The 13,667-nt window shown below is 54.7% G+C and overlaps 1 protein-coding gene across 1 annotated transcript in view; it reads right to left on the bottom strand.

The window, feature by feature from the left end:
• Positions 1-4,402: 4,402 nt before the first annotated feature.
• Positions 4,403-13,667, bottom strand: part of CCDC42 (coiled-coil domain containing 42) — a 28,745-nt gene continuing 19,480 nt past the window's right edge. Inside the window, 8 exon segments of the mRNA XM_032199905.1 lie at positions 4,403-4,501; positions 4,815-4,894; positions 4,897-5,119; positions 6,134-6,355; positions 6,813-7,010; positions 7,545-7,649; positions 7,776-7,881; positions 8,220-8,345. Coding sequence (XP_032055796.1) covers positions 4,403-4,501; positions 4,815-4,894; positions 4,897-5,119; positions 6,134-6,355; positions 6,813-7,010; positions 7,545-7,649; positions 7,776-7,881; positions 8,220-8,345 — 1,159 coding nt within the window.

The raw sequence follows: 13,667 nt of genomic DNA, 5'->3' as shown, positions 1-13,667 counted from the left end.
GGCAGCAGGCGTTTCTGCTGCTCGGGGGCACAAGCCCCTCCAGTGGAGATCCCACTGTCAGCGGTGGGACGGGAGCAGTGGGGACCAGCATCTCAAGCTCCTGCCCACGCTGATGGAATAGCAGGCTGCTCCAGGGGAAATGTTGACAGAGTCCAGATTAAACCAGTAACAACATTGCAATGTGCTGGGGATTTTCCATCAACAAGAGGCAAAACAGACTGTGAATTTAGCCAATACTTTAATCATCTCTTCTCTGTGCCAAGAGAAATCTTACAAAAACAAAACAAAACAAAACAAAAAAAACCACTACCTAAATCCAAAAAAATACAACGCAAACAAACCCAAACCCTGCAATTCTCCAAGAAAAGGCAGGGTATTAATACAAAAAAAACTGTTTATTATACACAGCATCACAGAACTTAAACCCTGATACCTGATTAGGTAATTTTAGTCTCTGCTTCCATTTCCCACGGCATCGTGAGTCACGTTGCTTTTGCTTCACCCCCCACAAGAACGCAGATGGGGCTGGTAGGAGTGCATCTCTGATGTTCAGCACGCTGTGCTTGGGGAGCAGCTCCTGCCACCTCCTTCACTGGTGCTGAGGTGCCCAAGCCAGCAGGATGGCTCCAGCGGAAGGAGAAGGGGAGCACAGGGGATGGTGCAGGGAACCCTGCCAGCTCTGATGGTCCCCTCTGTGGAGCCGGACTTAGGATTTAGGACTAGTGCAGCTCCAGCATGGTATCTTCTGAAATCTTACAAATACTGAGAGCAGAGCTTGTCTTTTTGCTAGGCTGGGAATGCCTGGGCTGGCTTTGCCTTGGTGTAGCTGAAAGGATTTCCTCCCCTTCCAGATCCTCAGGGAAAGAGCAGAGGAAGGATGAGTTTCCCAGGCTGGAGCAGCCAGTGCCCGTCCCCCACACCCATGTGTTCCCTGATTCCCCTTCCAGGCAAGTTCATCCAAGGATCCCTTCATTCCAGCCGTGGCAGCATCAGCGCACACCTGAGGTACCACCTTATGCCCCTAGCCCCGGGGGCACCATCTCTTGCCAGGGCTTATTGAAGAGGTGTCTTTGGGGGCTCCTGGTCATGAGAGGAGAGGTGAGGATCTCAGGTTATTTGGATCTCTGGCAGTCATCCAGGGCTTAATAGCCTGGCCACAGCCCCTCCAGCAGACCCATCTGTACAGAGACTGAGTCATTTGGGGCTGGAAAGTAAAAAGGTGCTGTTGTGGGAGTCACACATCTCTGAGTGCTGCTGGCTAGGAAGACCACCAGGCATGGCTCAAGCAGGCATCAAACCTCCTCTGGAGTGCTCAGGGAAATACCTGAGCCTCCTGTCATGCCTCAGCTTTGTCCCACCACCCTGCTCATGACAAAAACCTCCAACAGGTCTCTGGGGGTAGCTCCTTTCCCCTGCTGTGCCCACAGGTGGGGCTCCCTGGGCAGGTTCCTCACTCCTCTAGCTTGTCTGCAGCCCCCGTAGTGCACAGCCTGACCTTGTCTCTTTACAGGAGCTTTCTCAGCCATTCAGAAGATCACAGGCTGTGTCTGAGGAGCAACACCATCTCTCTGGCTCTACGGAGGAAGGAGAGGAGAGGAGGAGGGACCTGGTCAGATCGGTGGCTCTTGTTCTCTTTCTTTCCTTGTGCTGAAAGTTCCTCCAAAGAGCTCAGCTCAGGCATGCAGATACAGGACAAGTCACTGAACAGCCCAGCACTCAGTGCCCAAAGAACTTCAGGAGAGCAGGTCCATCCACCTTTGCTCTCCATATGCCCAGCCTGGAACCAGCCATACCCGCAGGCCACCATGTGCAAAGTGGCAGGCTCAGAGCTGCAGCCCCCCATTGGCCTGGACACAACCACTCCTCTCCTAACTAATGGCACCAGTGAGATGCGTTAAAGTGGGCTAGGTGGTGGCTGTGGGTGGAAGGAGAGGGGACAGCTGGGTCACCTCTCAGGGTGGGTATAAATGCTTCTGGTCCCTTTGGCTGTATCACTGCCAAGAGGAGATGCAAGGACACAAGCACACAACTTCATCTCTGCTGGGATGAGTCATGAGCTGACTTTTCCAGTGCAGGCAGCAGCTTTTTACATTGTCACCAGTGCCTTTACGAGACATTTGCCAGCCTCTGGGCCTCTTGAGGGTATCAGCGAGATGTGCTCTCCTGCTTGTTTTTATCTCTCCCTTTGGCTGCTGGGTGCTTGGCCTCACAGAAGAGCAAGAAAGGCCAGGACATGAGGCAGTGCAAGATGAGGAGATGCTGCTGACTGGGCTGAAGGCTCTCAGATTCAGCCCTGGCAAGGAGAGCTGCTATCCAGGGAAGTTGCCCGCAGAGCAGATTGCCACGGTCTCCACAAGACCCAGCTGGAGGTGAGCTCTGGATCTCCTCATGCAAACAAAAAGGAAGATGTTTGCTTCCCATTGAGAAATCGATTTTCACTGGCCTCAAGTGCTCTGCATGGCTGGCTTCCCAAGGCAAGCCCTGCAGTCCCAGCCAGGGGAAGGTTTCTGCTTGCTGGAGAGGCCTGGGCATGGCAGCGGGCAGGGGCTGCCCTGTTAAGGGTTTGCAGGACTTGCAGGTTCCTTGCACTGCAGACCCGCAGCCCCAGTTACCAAAGCAAAGGCCTCCCACTGTGCTCACCCCACCTCTGCTCAATCCCTCCCCGAGCACCCCTCGGGACACTGCAGTCCCTAAGTCATGCTCCACTCTGCTGAGGTGACAAGTAACTGCCCCTTGGTACACATACACCAAGCAGAAGAGAGCCCAGGCCACGGTGCTGGTTTCACAATGACTTTGGTAGGACGTTGATCTGTGCTCCTGCCACAGGAAGGACTCTGCAGACTTCAGCACAGTGGGGCTGTGTTAACAGCAGTGCTCTCAGTCCACCCATGGGCTCTGCAGCCTCTTTCCCCATCCCAGGGTTCTGGTTGCCTGTGCTCAAGGCCAGCCCTGGCGTGGGACAGCCATGTAACCTGGGATCAGACTGCTGGAAAAACAGATGAGGTGTGAGGTGATGTGTGGAGCCTTCACTGGAGATTCCCCCACCTTGCCTGGGAGCTGCATTTACATTTAGGCCCTTGCCCTTGGTCTTTGGCTTGCCTGTGCCTGTCTGATTCTCATCTCAACTTGCCAACTTGGCTTTCTGGCTTGATCTTGGACCTGCCTCATCCCAACAGAAAAGCCTGTTAATTGCTGGCCTTCAGCTGTGAACCTCTCCTGCTTTTGCTCACCTTCCATGGGGCACCATCCTGTTGGTGAGATACTCTCCTGCCTGCCTTGCTGTCACCTTCACTGCTTCCCTTGAGGAGCAGCCCACTCTCCTGCTCTTGCTCCACCCTGACAGTTATTATCCCCATTTTACAGAATGAACATAATAAAATCATTAAAGTGTGGGCACATCGTGGCTGCATAAAGTTGTAACATCTTTTACTTTTCCTTGCCAGCTGAAATGCAAACTGCCACTCACCTCCCACCGCTCCGGTGATCCGCTCAGAAGAACACCGGGCACGTCTTGGCCCACACTGCATTTACACGTCAAGGCTTCAGAAATAAATGAGCTCTCTTTTCACATATAGCAGCTAAGAAGCAATTACTACCCTTGCCTCTGCAATGGAGGCTTTCGCTGTTGTGTTTTCTCCTGCATGCTGCACAAGGGCATCTTCTGCAGCTGGATGGTAGCTCTCTAAGCTCCACTTGGCCCAACATGGGGCTGAGCTCAAGAGGTTTGAGAGAAATTGGGTTCCTATATTGATCCTGTTAGTGTACCCAGTGAGCAGCCAAATGCTTCCTGCAATGCCTTTGGTTGGTTTGTCCTTCACCTGTAACTATTCTCCATGCTTTTCCTAACGGAAGTGTGGGGATGAGTTCTGGCAGATAGTGCATGGCTGTGCAGAGAAATCTGCATCCATGCATGTGCTGGGTGTGGTGGCTCTGAAGTTCTCCTGAAGCACAGTCCCACATGCCGCTGTGATGTCCCTCTTGCATATCTCAGAGCTTAAGGTGGGTGGTATGTCCAAATGTGAACACCAATCCCTAGCTGAGCCTGTATGCTGATACCCCAGCCTGCTCTTGCTGTCTTGCATGTTTTGCTGGGACGTTGTGTCCTGCAACCAGATTCCCATCTGCTGGACAAGGCATCATATTGCCTCTGGGCTGAAGCTGTGGGATGGAGTTGATCTGATGGTTCCAACCCTCCCAAGAAATGGAGGCATATTAAAACACATTGCTATTTTTAATAGAATGAAAAGGTCTCAGTGACTACAGGAAAGAAGAACCAGAAAGGTATGAAGCTTCATTGGCATAACCTATGGTGGAGTCTACAAGATCCGTGGGGCCCTCTGTCCTCTTGCCCTCCCACCCTTCTGGGACTTTGCTGGCAGACCAGGTCAGGGTGGCACATCCCTTATAGTTCTGTAGCCTTAGCTGCTTGTTGGTGTTTCTGTATGTCCTTCCTTTTCACCTCCAGAGAGATGTCTGTGAGGTCTTGGATAAATTGCTGAACCTAGGGTGAGGAGGAGAGATGGGAGAGCTCAGTGCTGGGGGGTGTCCTGCAGGGATGGGAACAGTAGGTCCTTTGCTGGCCCTTTCAGAAAGCAAATTCTGCTGACCAGGCTGAGCAGGAGGAGAAGGCCTTTACCTTGCTGGATCTGCACCACCAGAATGGGCTTTTGGGGGTGAGTCTGAGTTCAGGGCAGAACTGAATGGATCAGACCTTGGCCATGGTTGATCTGCACCCCCTGCCTGGCCTGCCTGGCTCCCCCTCCTTGTGCCCCAAAGGGCCTACACCCTTCTGGGCCTCCGTGGACAAGACAGGCCTTCCTGAGGTCCCCTGCCCAAGAGGTGAAAAGGGAGGAACCTGCTGGGCACCTGGAATTCCCTGGGCTCTCCCCTCCCTCGGGCAGCTGAGGGTTATTGCTGCTCCTCTTTCTGGGCAGGGAGAAAGGGTCTGGGTTGGCTCTACCATGTTCAGCTGCATGTGGTTGTCATCCGCTGGCACGCTCAGGCTTCTTTTCATCTGCTTGCAGATGCAGTAGAAGAGGTTGAGGATGGCCATCCTGATGGTCCCCAGCTCCAGGGTTCTCTGGGTAGCTATCTTCTGAATGTGGGCCCAGCGAGACTCCTGAGGGAAGAGGAGATGGGCAGCATGTGGATGTACCCCACAAAGACACTGCTTGTAGGGGACCCTGACTTGGAGATCTCAACTTTCACACTCATCTGGTTTGCTAGGGAGACCATGAACTTGCTGAAGGTGGTTCAGCTCAGGTGATATAAGCTGACTGAGGAACCACCACAGCTGCTCCTTGCCCCAGGAGCTTCTCCATCTCAGCCAGCCCCTGCAGTCCTCATCTGGTGGGTCTCACCCCATTTGCAGTCCCCACAGCAGGGCACCCTGAGAGCAGCACATCCCACTGCTGCCCTCCCAGCCAGGCTCTGCCCCATGGGACGCAGCTCCTGGAGCACGAGATATCCAGTAGGGGGATTTGGGGAGGCCCCCTCAGAGTGATGCAGGTGGAGCTGAGGGCTTTTTTGTGCTCTGAGAGGGGACTACACATCGATGTGCCTCATTACAGCCCATTTTACCACAGGTCAGGTCATTTTTGGTCTGTGTAAGGAGGGAGGAGCAGGGATGAGCCCTGATGGGCAGATGCTGTGTGAAGCATGAAAACAAATAGGAATAAAAGCCTGAAAAACTGATTTCATTTCAAGTCCTGAGCCATGAGCACTGGAGACCACTAGATGTGCCACACTGAAGCCCCACCGTGAGGATGCTACTGCAAGGAATGGTGACTGGAGGTGGGTATGACCAGGTCAGGTAAACCTGAGCAATATGTGGCAGAGCATGCCTGGGTTTTGTGCCAAGCAGAGCTCCCCAAAGGCTGGCTCACTTTTCTCTGCTGGCTGAACTCAGTGTGAGTTCAAGCAAGGGCTGAAAGATTGTGATGTATTGTTATAACCCCTGATGTGACCTGTCCCAGACCTGGCCTGGCTTTCTTCAGTCTACAGCCCCCTGGAGGGATGAAGCCCCATTACAAGGGGCCTTGCCATGATCCTATGGCTTTGGGATGAGCCATCAGCTGGTCCTGACACAGCCAGGCCTTGGAGATCTTCCCCTGCCCACCTCACGTTTCCTCACCCAGGTGAGGACATCACTGTGAGCCTCGTCAAAGCGCAGTTTGAGCTGAGCCAGCTCGTTGTTGTACTTCAGGATCTCTTCTTCTTTCTCTTCAGTGTACTGGGCCAGGAGCTCCTTGGCTTGCTCAGATGCTTCCCTGCGCCCCCGTTCTGCCTGCAGCAGGTCTTTGTTCATCCTCATCAGCGTCTTGTAGCGCCAAATGACTTTCTGGATCTCCTCAAACTGCAGAACAGGGCTTACTAAACTGCAGGGGTTAGTAACCCCCTGCCCTCCCCTCACTGTGAGCAGCAACACATCCCTGGTATGAGAACTTCCCACTGTGCCAGTCCTAGAACTGCCACGTGTGCTATTGCACCTCTCCCCCAGGAGAGCAGTGCTCTGATAAAACACAAAGCACTCCTGCAACTGCCTGCGCCGAGCCACCTGGGCATGGGCAGGGGCCAGCTGGGGTTTCAGGAGTATGGGCAGTGCACGGAGGGGTGCCCAGGCACCCCTGAAAGGGCAGATCCCATTTGCAGGCAACCTCTTCCCAGCCCATTTGAGGTCTCTGGGTTTGACCACTGCTATGATTTCCTTGGGCGTGTCTTATCTCTTTTAGGTCTGATGCCCGTGGAAGGCCCCCCCTCTTCTCACCCTCCCCCCTGAAACCATGAGCTATCTTCCTCATGGCCAAGCTCACGTGCGAGGTCTTCACCACATCCTCCAGGTACTTGCTGAAGATGGAGTACTTCTGCACTCTGTCACTGAGTTTCTGGTGCTTATTTTTCAGGGCTTCCAATTCCTTCTTAGCTCTCAAAAGCTCACTCTGCTTTTGCATCTTCATCTCTCTTTCCCTCCTGGCTTTCTTTAGAGCTTGGGTTCGCATCTTATCGTTTTCCTGTTGGTGTATCCTCCACCAGCACCCACACACACATAGGGAAAGAAGGAGCTGGGTCACTCAACAGCACTGGCCCCAGTGACCTTCCCAGAGGAGAGCCCAGCGCTGGGGCACCCCTGGGAGCACCCTCACTCCCCATTTAACAAGGCCATCTCTCAGCAGTGACACTTTGGGCTCGGAGACAACCACCTGGAATGGCACTCCAATTTTCAGACCTATTGGTATGTGTCCCTGGGTGCCAACAGTGGGGACAGGATGAGACCCTTCTGGGGGTTGTTCAGGGCCCTCAGGGCATCCCCCTGGTGCACAGTGAGCTGCCTCCTACACCAGCCCTGCCAGGGCTTTCCATGTCTGTGGTGCAAAGCCCTGAGCTGCCCTGGTTCCCCTGCCCCCCTAGACCTGTTCTTCACACCTCCAGCCTTAATGGAGATGTGGGCAGACAGCGGTGCCCCCAGGATCTCTTCCTGAGGGAGGACAGGAGCTGGTGGCACAGCCCGGGGTGGTGCTGGCTGAGCTGAGAAGGGGCAGCTGTACCTGTAGGACCCTCCTAGATTTCTTCATGTAAGCTTTCAGCTGAGCCTCCTTGATCTGCAGGTCCCTCCACTGGCAGGCGATGGCTTCCATCCTCTCCCTGAAGGCCTGGCAGGGCCAGAGAGAGCACTGCATGGCTTCTGTGCCTGCAGCCTGTGTGCTGCCACCCTCCAAGAGACCACCAGAGACCACCAGCCAGCCCAGCCACCACCAGGACCCTGCCGTCCTTCTCACCTCCTCCTTCTCCTCTAGAGTCTTTTGCATCTGTTGGGCTTGTTTCTTCTTCTCCTGGAGGCGGATAAATGGACACAGAGAGTCCTCCTCCGTCAGTCTGAGTTTCCTGCAGCAGAAATTTTCGCTGAGGTGAACGCTGGGCTCAGCACCTCGGTGGGGTTTGCCCTGCCCTGCCCTGCCCTGTCACCACTCCCCGGACCCGTCTCAGGTCTGGCCCAGCAGCGTGGGTCTGCCAGGACCAGAGGGGATCCCATGGAGGGAGCAAGGGGATGTTACAGGGAGGAACAGGGCTGGGGAGGGAGGCGCAAGGGAGAGCGAGGTGGTGATGAGGAGGAGAGATGAGTTCGCAGTGGTGGAGATAAGGGATGGGAGTGCGCCATGGGGGGCAGGAGGGGTGGAGGAGGCAGGGGAAGAGGATGGGGCAGGGTGGAGGAGATCCCTCACTTCAGCAGGGTCAGGAGATTCTGCCTGTACTGCACGCTGAAGTAGGCCGGCAGGTCCTCACTGCCTGTGTCAGCCATTGCTCCAGCCACCAGCAGCTCCCGGGGAGCCTCTTGGTGCAGCTTGTCCCTGAGGCACAGCCCTGCCAGCCCACGGGCTCAGCGGTGTGCAGGAGACACCCCCAGGTAGGGCATGGACCGGGGGGCTCCTGCCTCTGCTCCCCCAGGGCCTTCCCTTTCCCCCTCTGTGCTGGTGGCCGCTGGCTGCTGGTGGCCGGTTGGCCCAGAACAGCTTCCAGGGGCAGTTGGAAGGTGCGCGGGCAGTTACACGGCAACCGAATCGGGGCTTTTTGTTACAAACCTGGAATTACTGTCAGGCAAACATCACCCTGTGCTCACTACAGACCAGTAAGCTGGGGGAGGGCTGCCAGATCTGCCCCCTTTAAGCAGCAAGAAGAGGGATGGTGCAGGTGGGGACCACTAGGGATCCTCCCTGGGAAGGTGCTCCCTCCATGGACTGGAGGAGCTGGTGGTCCCCAGAAGAGCAAGGGACCCTGCAGGGTGAGTAACCAGGAGGGGAGTCCCAGCACACCCAGCTTCACTGCTGCAGAAGTGGCAGTGATCTGTTCCATCACACAAAAAGAGCTGCAGAGCCATGCGTGTCCTCATCCTCCTGCACCTGAGCTGTGCTCTCTGAAGTAAAACATAAAATAAATAAATAAATAAAGTAAAATAAAATAATAATAATAATAATTAAAAAAATAAAGACACCACAATTTTGGAGAGAGCAGTCTGAGGCAGGTGCTGGGCACTATGATCAGCAACTGAGGCAGTTAAAGTTCATTATCATTATGCATAACTGGAGACAGACATTTCCAAGGGGAAGCACTGGCTGACTTCCCAGCCTCACTGCGATTCCCCCATACGTGACACTGTCACATGCATGGCAGGCAGGATCCGGGGAGCAGGCACTGCCACCAGCCACCCTCCTGCCTGAAGGCACGTCTATCACCGAGGGCTGCCCCGAGCCTTTGGATTCACGTATTTAGTTGTGCCCTTGGAGCTGCTGATCTTCCAGAGCACGAGGAGAAAGTGCAGCCCATTATGAAGTGAGACGGCTGGCTGAGTGCAGGACTGGTACCTCCAGAAGATGTGGGGGGAGATGCCCCGTGTTCCACAGGTGATGTCTGCTGGGTGAGCCCACCTTGCACACCCTCTCCTGAGCACCCAGCTGTCCCGGGGGGTGCCAGAAGGGCCATGGAAAGCTGCCCCATGCCAGCTGTGAGATGGGAGCTCACACGTTTCATCCAGAAGATGCCAGCCCAATGCCTGTCCTGCAGGAGCTGTGATAGCCAATGCTTTGTCCTGTCCTGATGGGAAATCCTGAGCTGGGTCCTCTCCCCACCCTCAGGGAAGGCGTTTCACTGCAGTGGAAGTGCCTGCAGACAGCTTTTTTTTTTTTTTTTTTTTTTTTTTTTTTTTTTTTTAATGTTCCTAATCACTGATTGCCGCTTTTATCCTCACACCGAGGTTTTATCTTTGACAAACGCTTTCCTCCTCAATAGGCTATGCATTAAAAAAGAGTTTCTTCCTATTATGCTCTCCATAGCAACTGCATCAGCTTGCCATGAATAAATTACCCCTGACTTGACATCCCTTATTAGAATATAGAAAATGCCATTTCTGAGTCATAGCTACCCAGTAGGAACCTTCTCTCTTGATCCCTTAGGTACGTCCCCCATTTTTTACTCTTTGAAGGAAACTATTTTTTTTTCTTTTAAATTTCCTGTGCTCCTGAAGACCCTGGAGTTGAAGCCTGATGGGAAGCTGACAGACTTTCCCTTCCAACCATCAGAGCTCCCATTAAAAATCGCTTTTGGTGATTCCTCCAAATCACACCAAGTTCTGTATCAGCATGACTTTGAATGACCACATCTCTCCATAGCACATTTCCCCAGTTCTTATAGTCCCCAAGGGATGCGCTGAAGGGAGGAGATGACCCTCCAGGGGGAGCGTCCCTATGCCTTGGGGACACAGACACCTCGGAGATGCTCGGATACGGCTCTCCACCAAGTGCTCCTCCCTGGACAACTCCAATTAGCCAAAAGCACTTGAATTCTCCCCGGGACCGTTGTGAACACAGCCCAGGAGAGGGAGCACTTACTAAACAAGTGTGCAGTCCCCGCAGCATCCCAGTCCTGCCCCGTTCCCCTGCCTCAGCACTGCCGGCAGCCTTCCCGAGGGTGGCAGGAGCCCGGCCCTGGGGCACAGCCCCTCCTCGGCCCCTGCCCGGCCATGTGCACGCAGCTGGTGCTGGTGGCAAGGCAGGATGAATTTGCTGATCTATAAGGGAAGGGGTGGGGGAGCCTGACTCACCGTTCAGTGCCTCTCCCCACGCCACTTTGCTCCCCTGCTACCTTTTCTGAGTCATCCAGCACAGCAGGATTTCGGCTTAACCCTGCAAAGCCAGGGCTGTCGGAGGTGCCCATCTCCCCTGGGAACATCAGTGCCTCTTCCACAGGCTGGGCTCTGCTCTGCAGAGCAGAGGTTCTCCATCCCTAGGGTTTGTGGGCACTGATTTGTCCCAACATCTGCATCTGCACCCCAACCCGGGGGCAGCTCAAGGTGCACCTCCCATGCCACAGGCTGGGAGGAGGCGCAGGCTTGGGGGCTGATGCAAGAAGCAGCAGGAGACAGAGCTAAGAAGTGGTTTCCAAACAGCAAGCTCTGCACCTGCTTGCAAGCCAGCACACCCTAAAACTGACGTAGTCATTTCCAGGCACCTGCAAGACAGCACAGGCTGATGGGAGAGCACAGGGCAGCCGTCAGACAGATGTCTGGACATGGAAAACCCTTCCTGGCTGCTGTTTCTCCCACCTGGAGCAGGGTGAGCCTTTCTGATGCAGTTTCAGCTTCCAGCATCCATCCTGGCCCCAAACCAGCCTTTGTGGTGTCTGCAGGGCAGCCACTGTGGGTGGCCCTCTGAAGGTGACAGCAAGTCAGGAGCACCAGCACTGCCAGTGGGGTTGTGTCATTGCAGGCTATGTCCTCGTTACATCAGGGTTTCACTGCTGGTCCCTGTGTGTTTATGTAGGGACTTCTAAGCCCTGAGCTCCTGGAGTCATGGGATTATACAAGACTATTCAATCTCCATGAAACAGAAGTTCCCAGTTAAAGAACACCCCCCTGGAAGCTCACAACCCCAAGGGTTTCTGTGTGCATCAGGCTCTGCTGTCAGGACAGCAATCTGTCCAGCTCCCCTCTTGCAATGTCACCTCTGTTCTCATTTAGCTGGGTTGCAAAACTTAAACGTACTGCTGAGCCACTGATGGAACTGCACCTGGGTGCGTAGGCTTCAATGGACAGGGTTGTTCCGCACCTCCCTGCCGTGCCTGCTGCTTCAGCTGCTGGTCCCATCCCGGCCTGGTTCGGCCTGTGCAGGATGCAGAAGGCAGCAAAGCCAGGAGATGGAGAATATTTGCTGTGAGCTCTCAGCACAAGGGAACAGCAGCCTGGATATTTAGGTGAAGAAGGGAGAAAGGGAACGCTGTTTCCTGCTGCAGAAGGCCAATTCAACACAGGCATCTGGGGATGTTTCCATTTTAAGACTTCATTTGCTGAACACATCTTTATCGCAAGTGAATGAGACCAAAAAGGACAGCGTGCTCGTTTGTGTACAGAGAGCCCCATGAATCAAAAAAATAAGGACGATGCAGCAGGGACGAGAAGCAAACTATGACTCAGTGTCCAGACACCCCCGCGGCAGCAGCGAGCGCTGGACCATGTTAAGATGGGTTTATTCACTTGCTGTGTGACGCCTGGCAGAGCGGGCTGGCTCTGCTTCCAGCCTCTAGATATTGCCTCTTCTCCCAGGCAGGTGCCACTGCCCCTTCCCGGGTGTTTCTGGGCAGCAAACTGCCCCTTACCCTCGTTCAGTTCAAGCTGGAGTCTGGGTTGTGTCTGCAAATGGCAAGTGTTAAGGGTAATTATCCAAAGTCATGGTAGATGTCTTCAGTGGAGACATCCCCATGGGACAGGGCACCCCAGGGTCCCTTGGTAGCTGATGAGGGGGTAAGCACTGCCAGGGAATAACCCTTCTGATGCCCAAATCACTTTCTGGAAGCTTCTGCTTCCCTCCATGGTCTACCCAGGGCACCTACCATGACCAGTGACACATCCCATTCGGCCACCTCGAGCACCCTGGCTGGGCCCTGCAGCCCCTCACTTGACCTGGCACCTGCTTTATTGTTGGGTTCAGCCCCAAAGTGTCCGAGTTCATCTTTTGTGGTGCAAGTCATCTCCAGCCCAGAAGCACCAAGTGCATGGTTGTTTCCCAGGGAAGCTCTGACAAGCGCAGACAGCATTGCGGCAGCATCAGGAACACAGAGGGAGCATCGCTGTGAAAAGAAAGGGTCTCCTTTTTGTCTTAGAAGAGTTTTGCCTGGGTGAGTCAAGTCCTGGCCATAGCACCAGCCTGAGGCAGTTCTCAGGCTGCCCATGATGGGGACAGGGATGGTGATCTGATCCTGAATGTTCTGGGCAGAGAGACCCACCATGAATCGATCCCCCGGCTCCCACACTGTTCTCCAGCACATCAAATTGCTGCAGAGATAAAGTATTTCTGTGCTCTTGCATCAGTCAAAGCTGCCTTTCCTACCATGGCTGCTGGGAAGGCCTTGCCCTCCTCTCTTCCCCATCAGAGGTTTGGTCACAGTTCCACAGGAGCTCAGACGCTCAGCAGGATAACTGCAAGCCCCAGGTTCTCGGATCCCTTGGGCTGGGTTCAGCTCTCAGGTAACCAAGAGGAGCTCAAAGCTTTTTCCAAGCATTCAGCCCTGGGTTCATTCTTTCTCTGGGGCTTTGAAAACTTTCCTGCCAGGCCCGGTGGCACCAGAGCACACCTGACTCCACTGAGCCTCAGAGGAGATGTGGGCACAGGTGGGACTGCGAGGGGCCGGTGAGCACCCCTCAGAGCACAGAGGTGCTGGCAGGAGGAGGAATTGAGCCCTGGTGTGGGCAGAGCCCAGGGACAGCCACAGTGGGGTGCCTGTGCCCGTATCCTGGCAAGGCCCGGAGCTGAGATACGTGAAGTCCCTCTGGGGATGCTCAAAACATGGATGAAGGCTCAGGCTCCTCGCAGTGTGCAGAGCCACCTGGCCCTCGGTGCTGCAGCACGGCTCAGACCCCGAAGCAGAGCAGCTCTGTCCTGAATCACGTCGCCTAACCCCAGATGTGCAGGGCAGGATGTTTCCCTGAGCCATGAGGCTCCGCTGGTGCTCCCAGTTGCTGAGGAGGGCACATTTTTGTGTGCAGCTGGGGCTCTTCTGAGTGCTGACAAAGCAAGCTACGTGGTCAGTCAGCAAAGCCCTGTCTATGGTGTTGCCTCATCCTCCGTTGCAGCCCATATAGGCCTGTCTCTGTCCCACCATGCAGGACATAAACCCCTGGGGAG

The sequence above is a fragment of the Aythya fuligula genome, chromosome 18 (assembly GCF_009819795.1).
Source record: "Aythya fuligula isolate bAytFul2 chromosome 18, bAytFul2.pri, whole genome shotgun sequence".
NCBI classification, from domain to species: domain Eukaryota; kingdom Metazoa; phylum Chordata; class Aves; order Anseriformes; family Anatidae; genus Aythya; species Aythya fuligula.
This window is presented reverse-complemented; position numbering and strand designations above follow the sequence as displayed.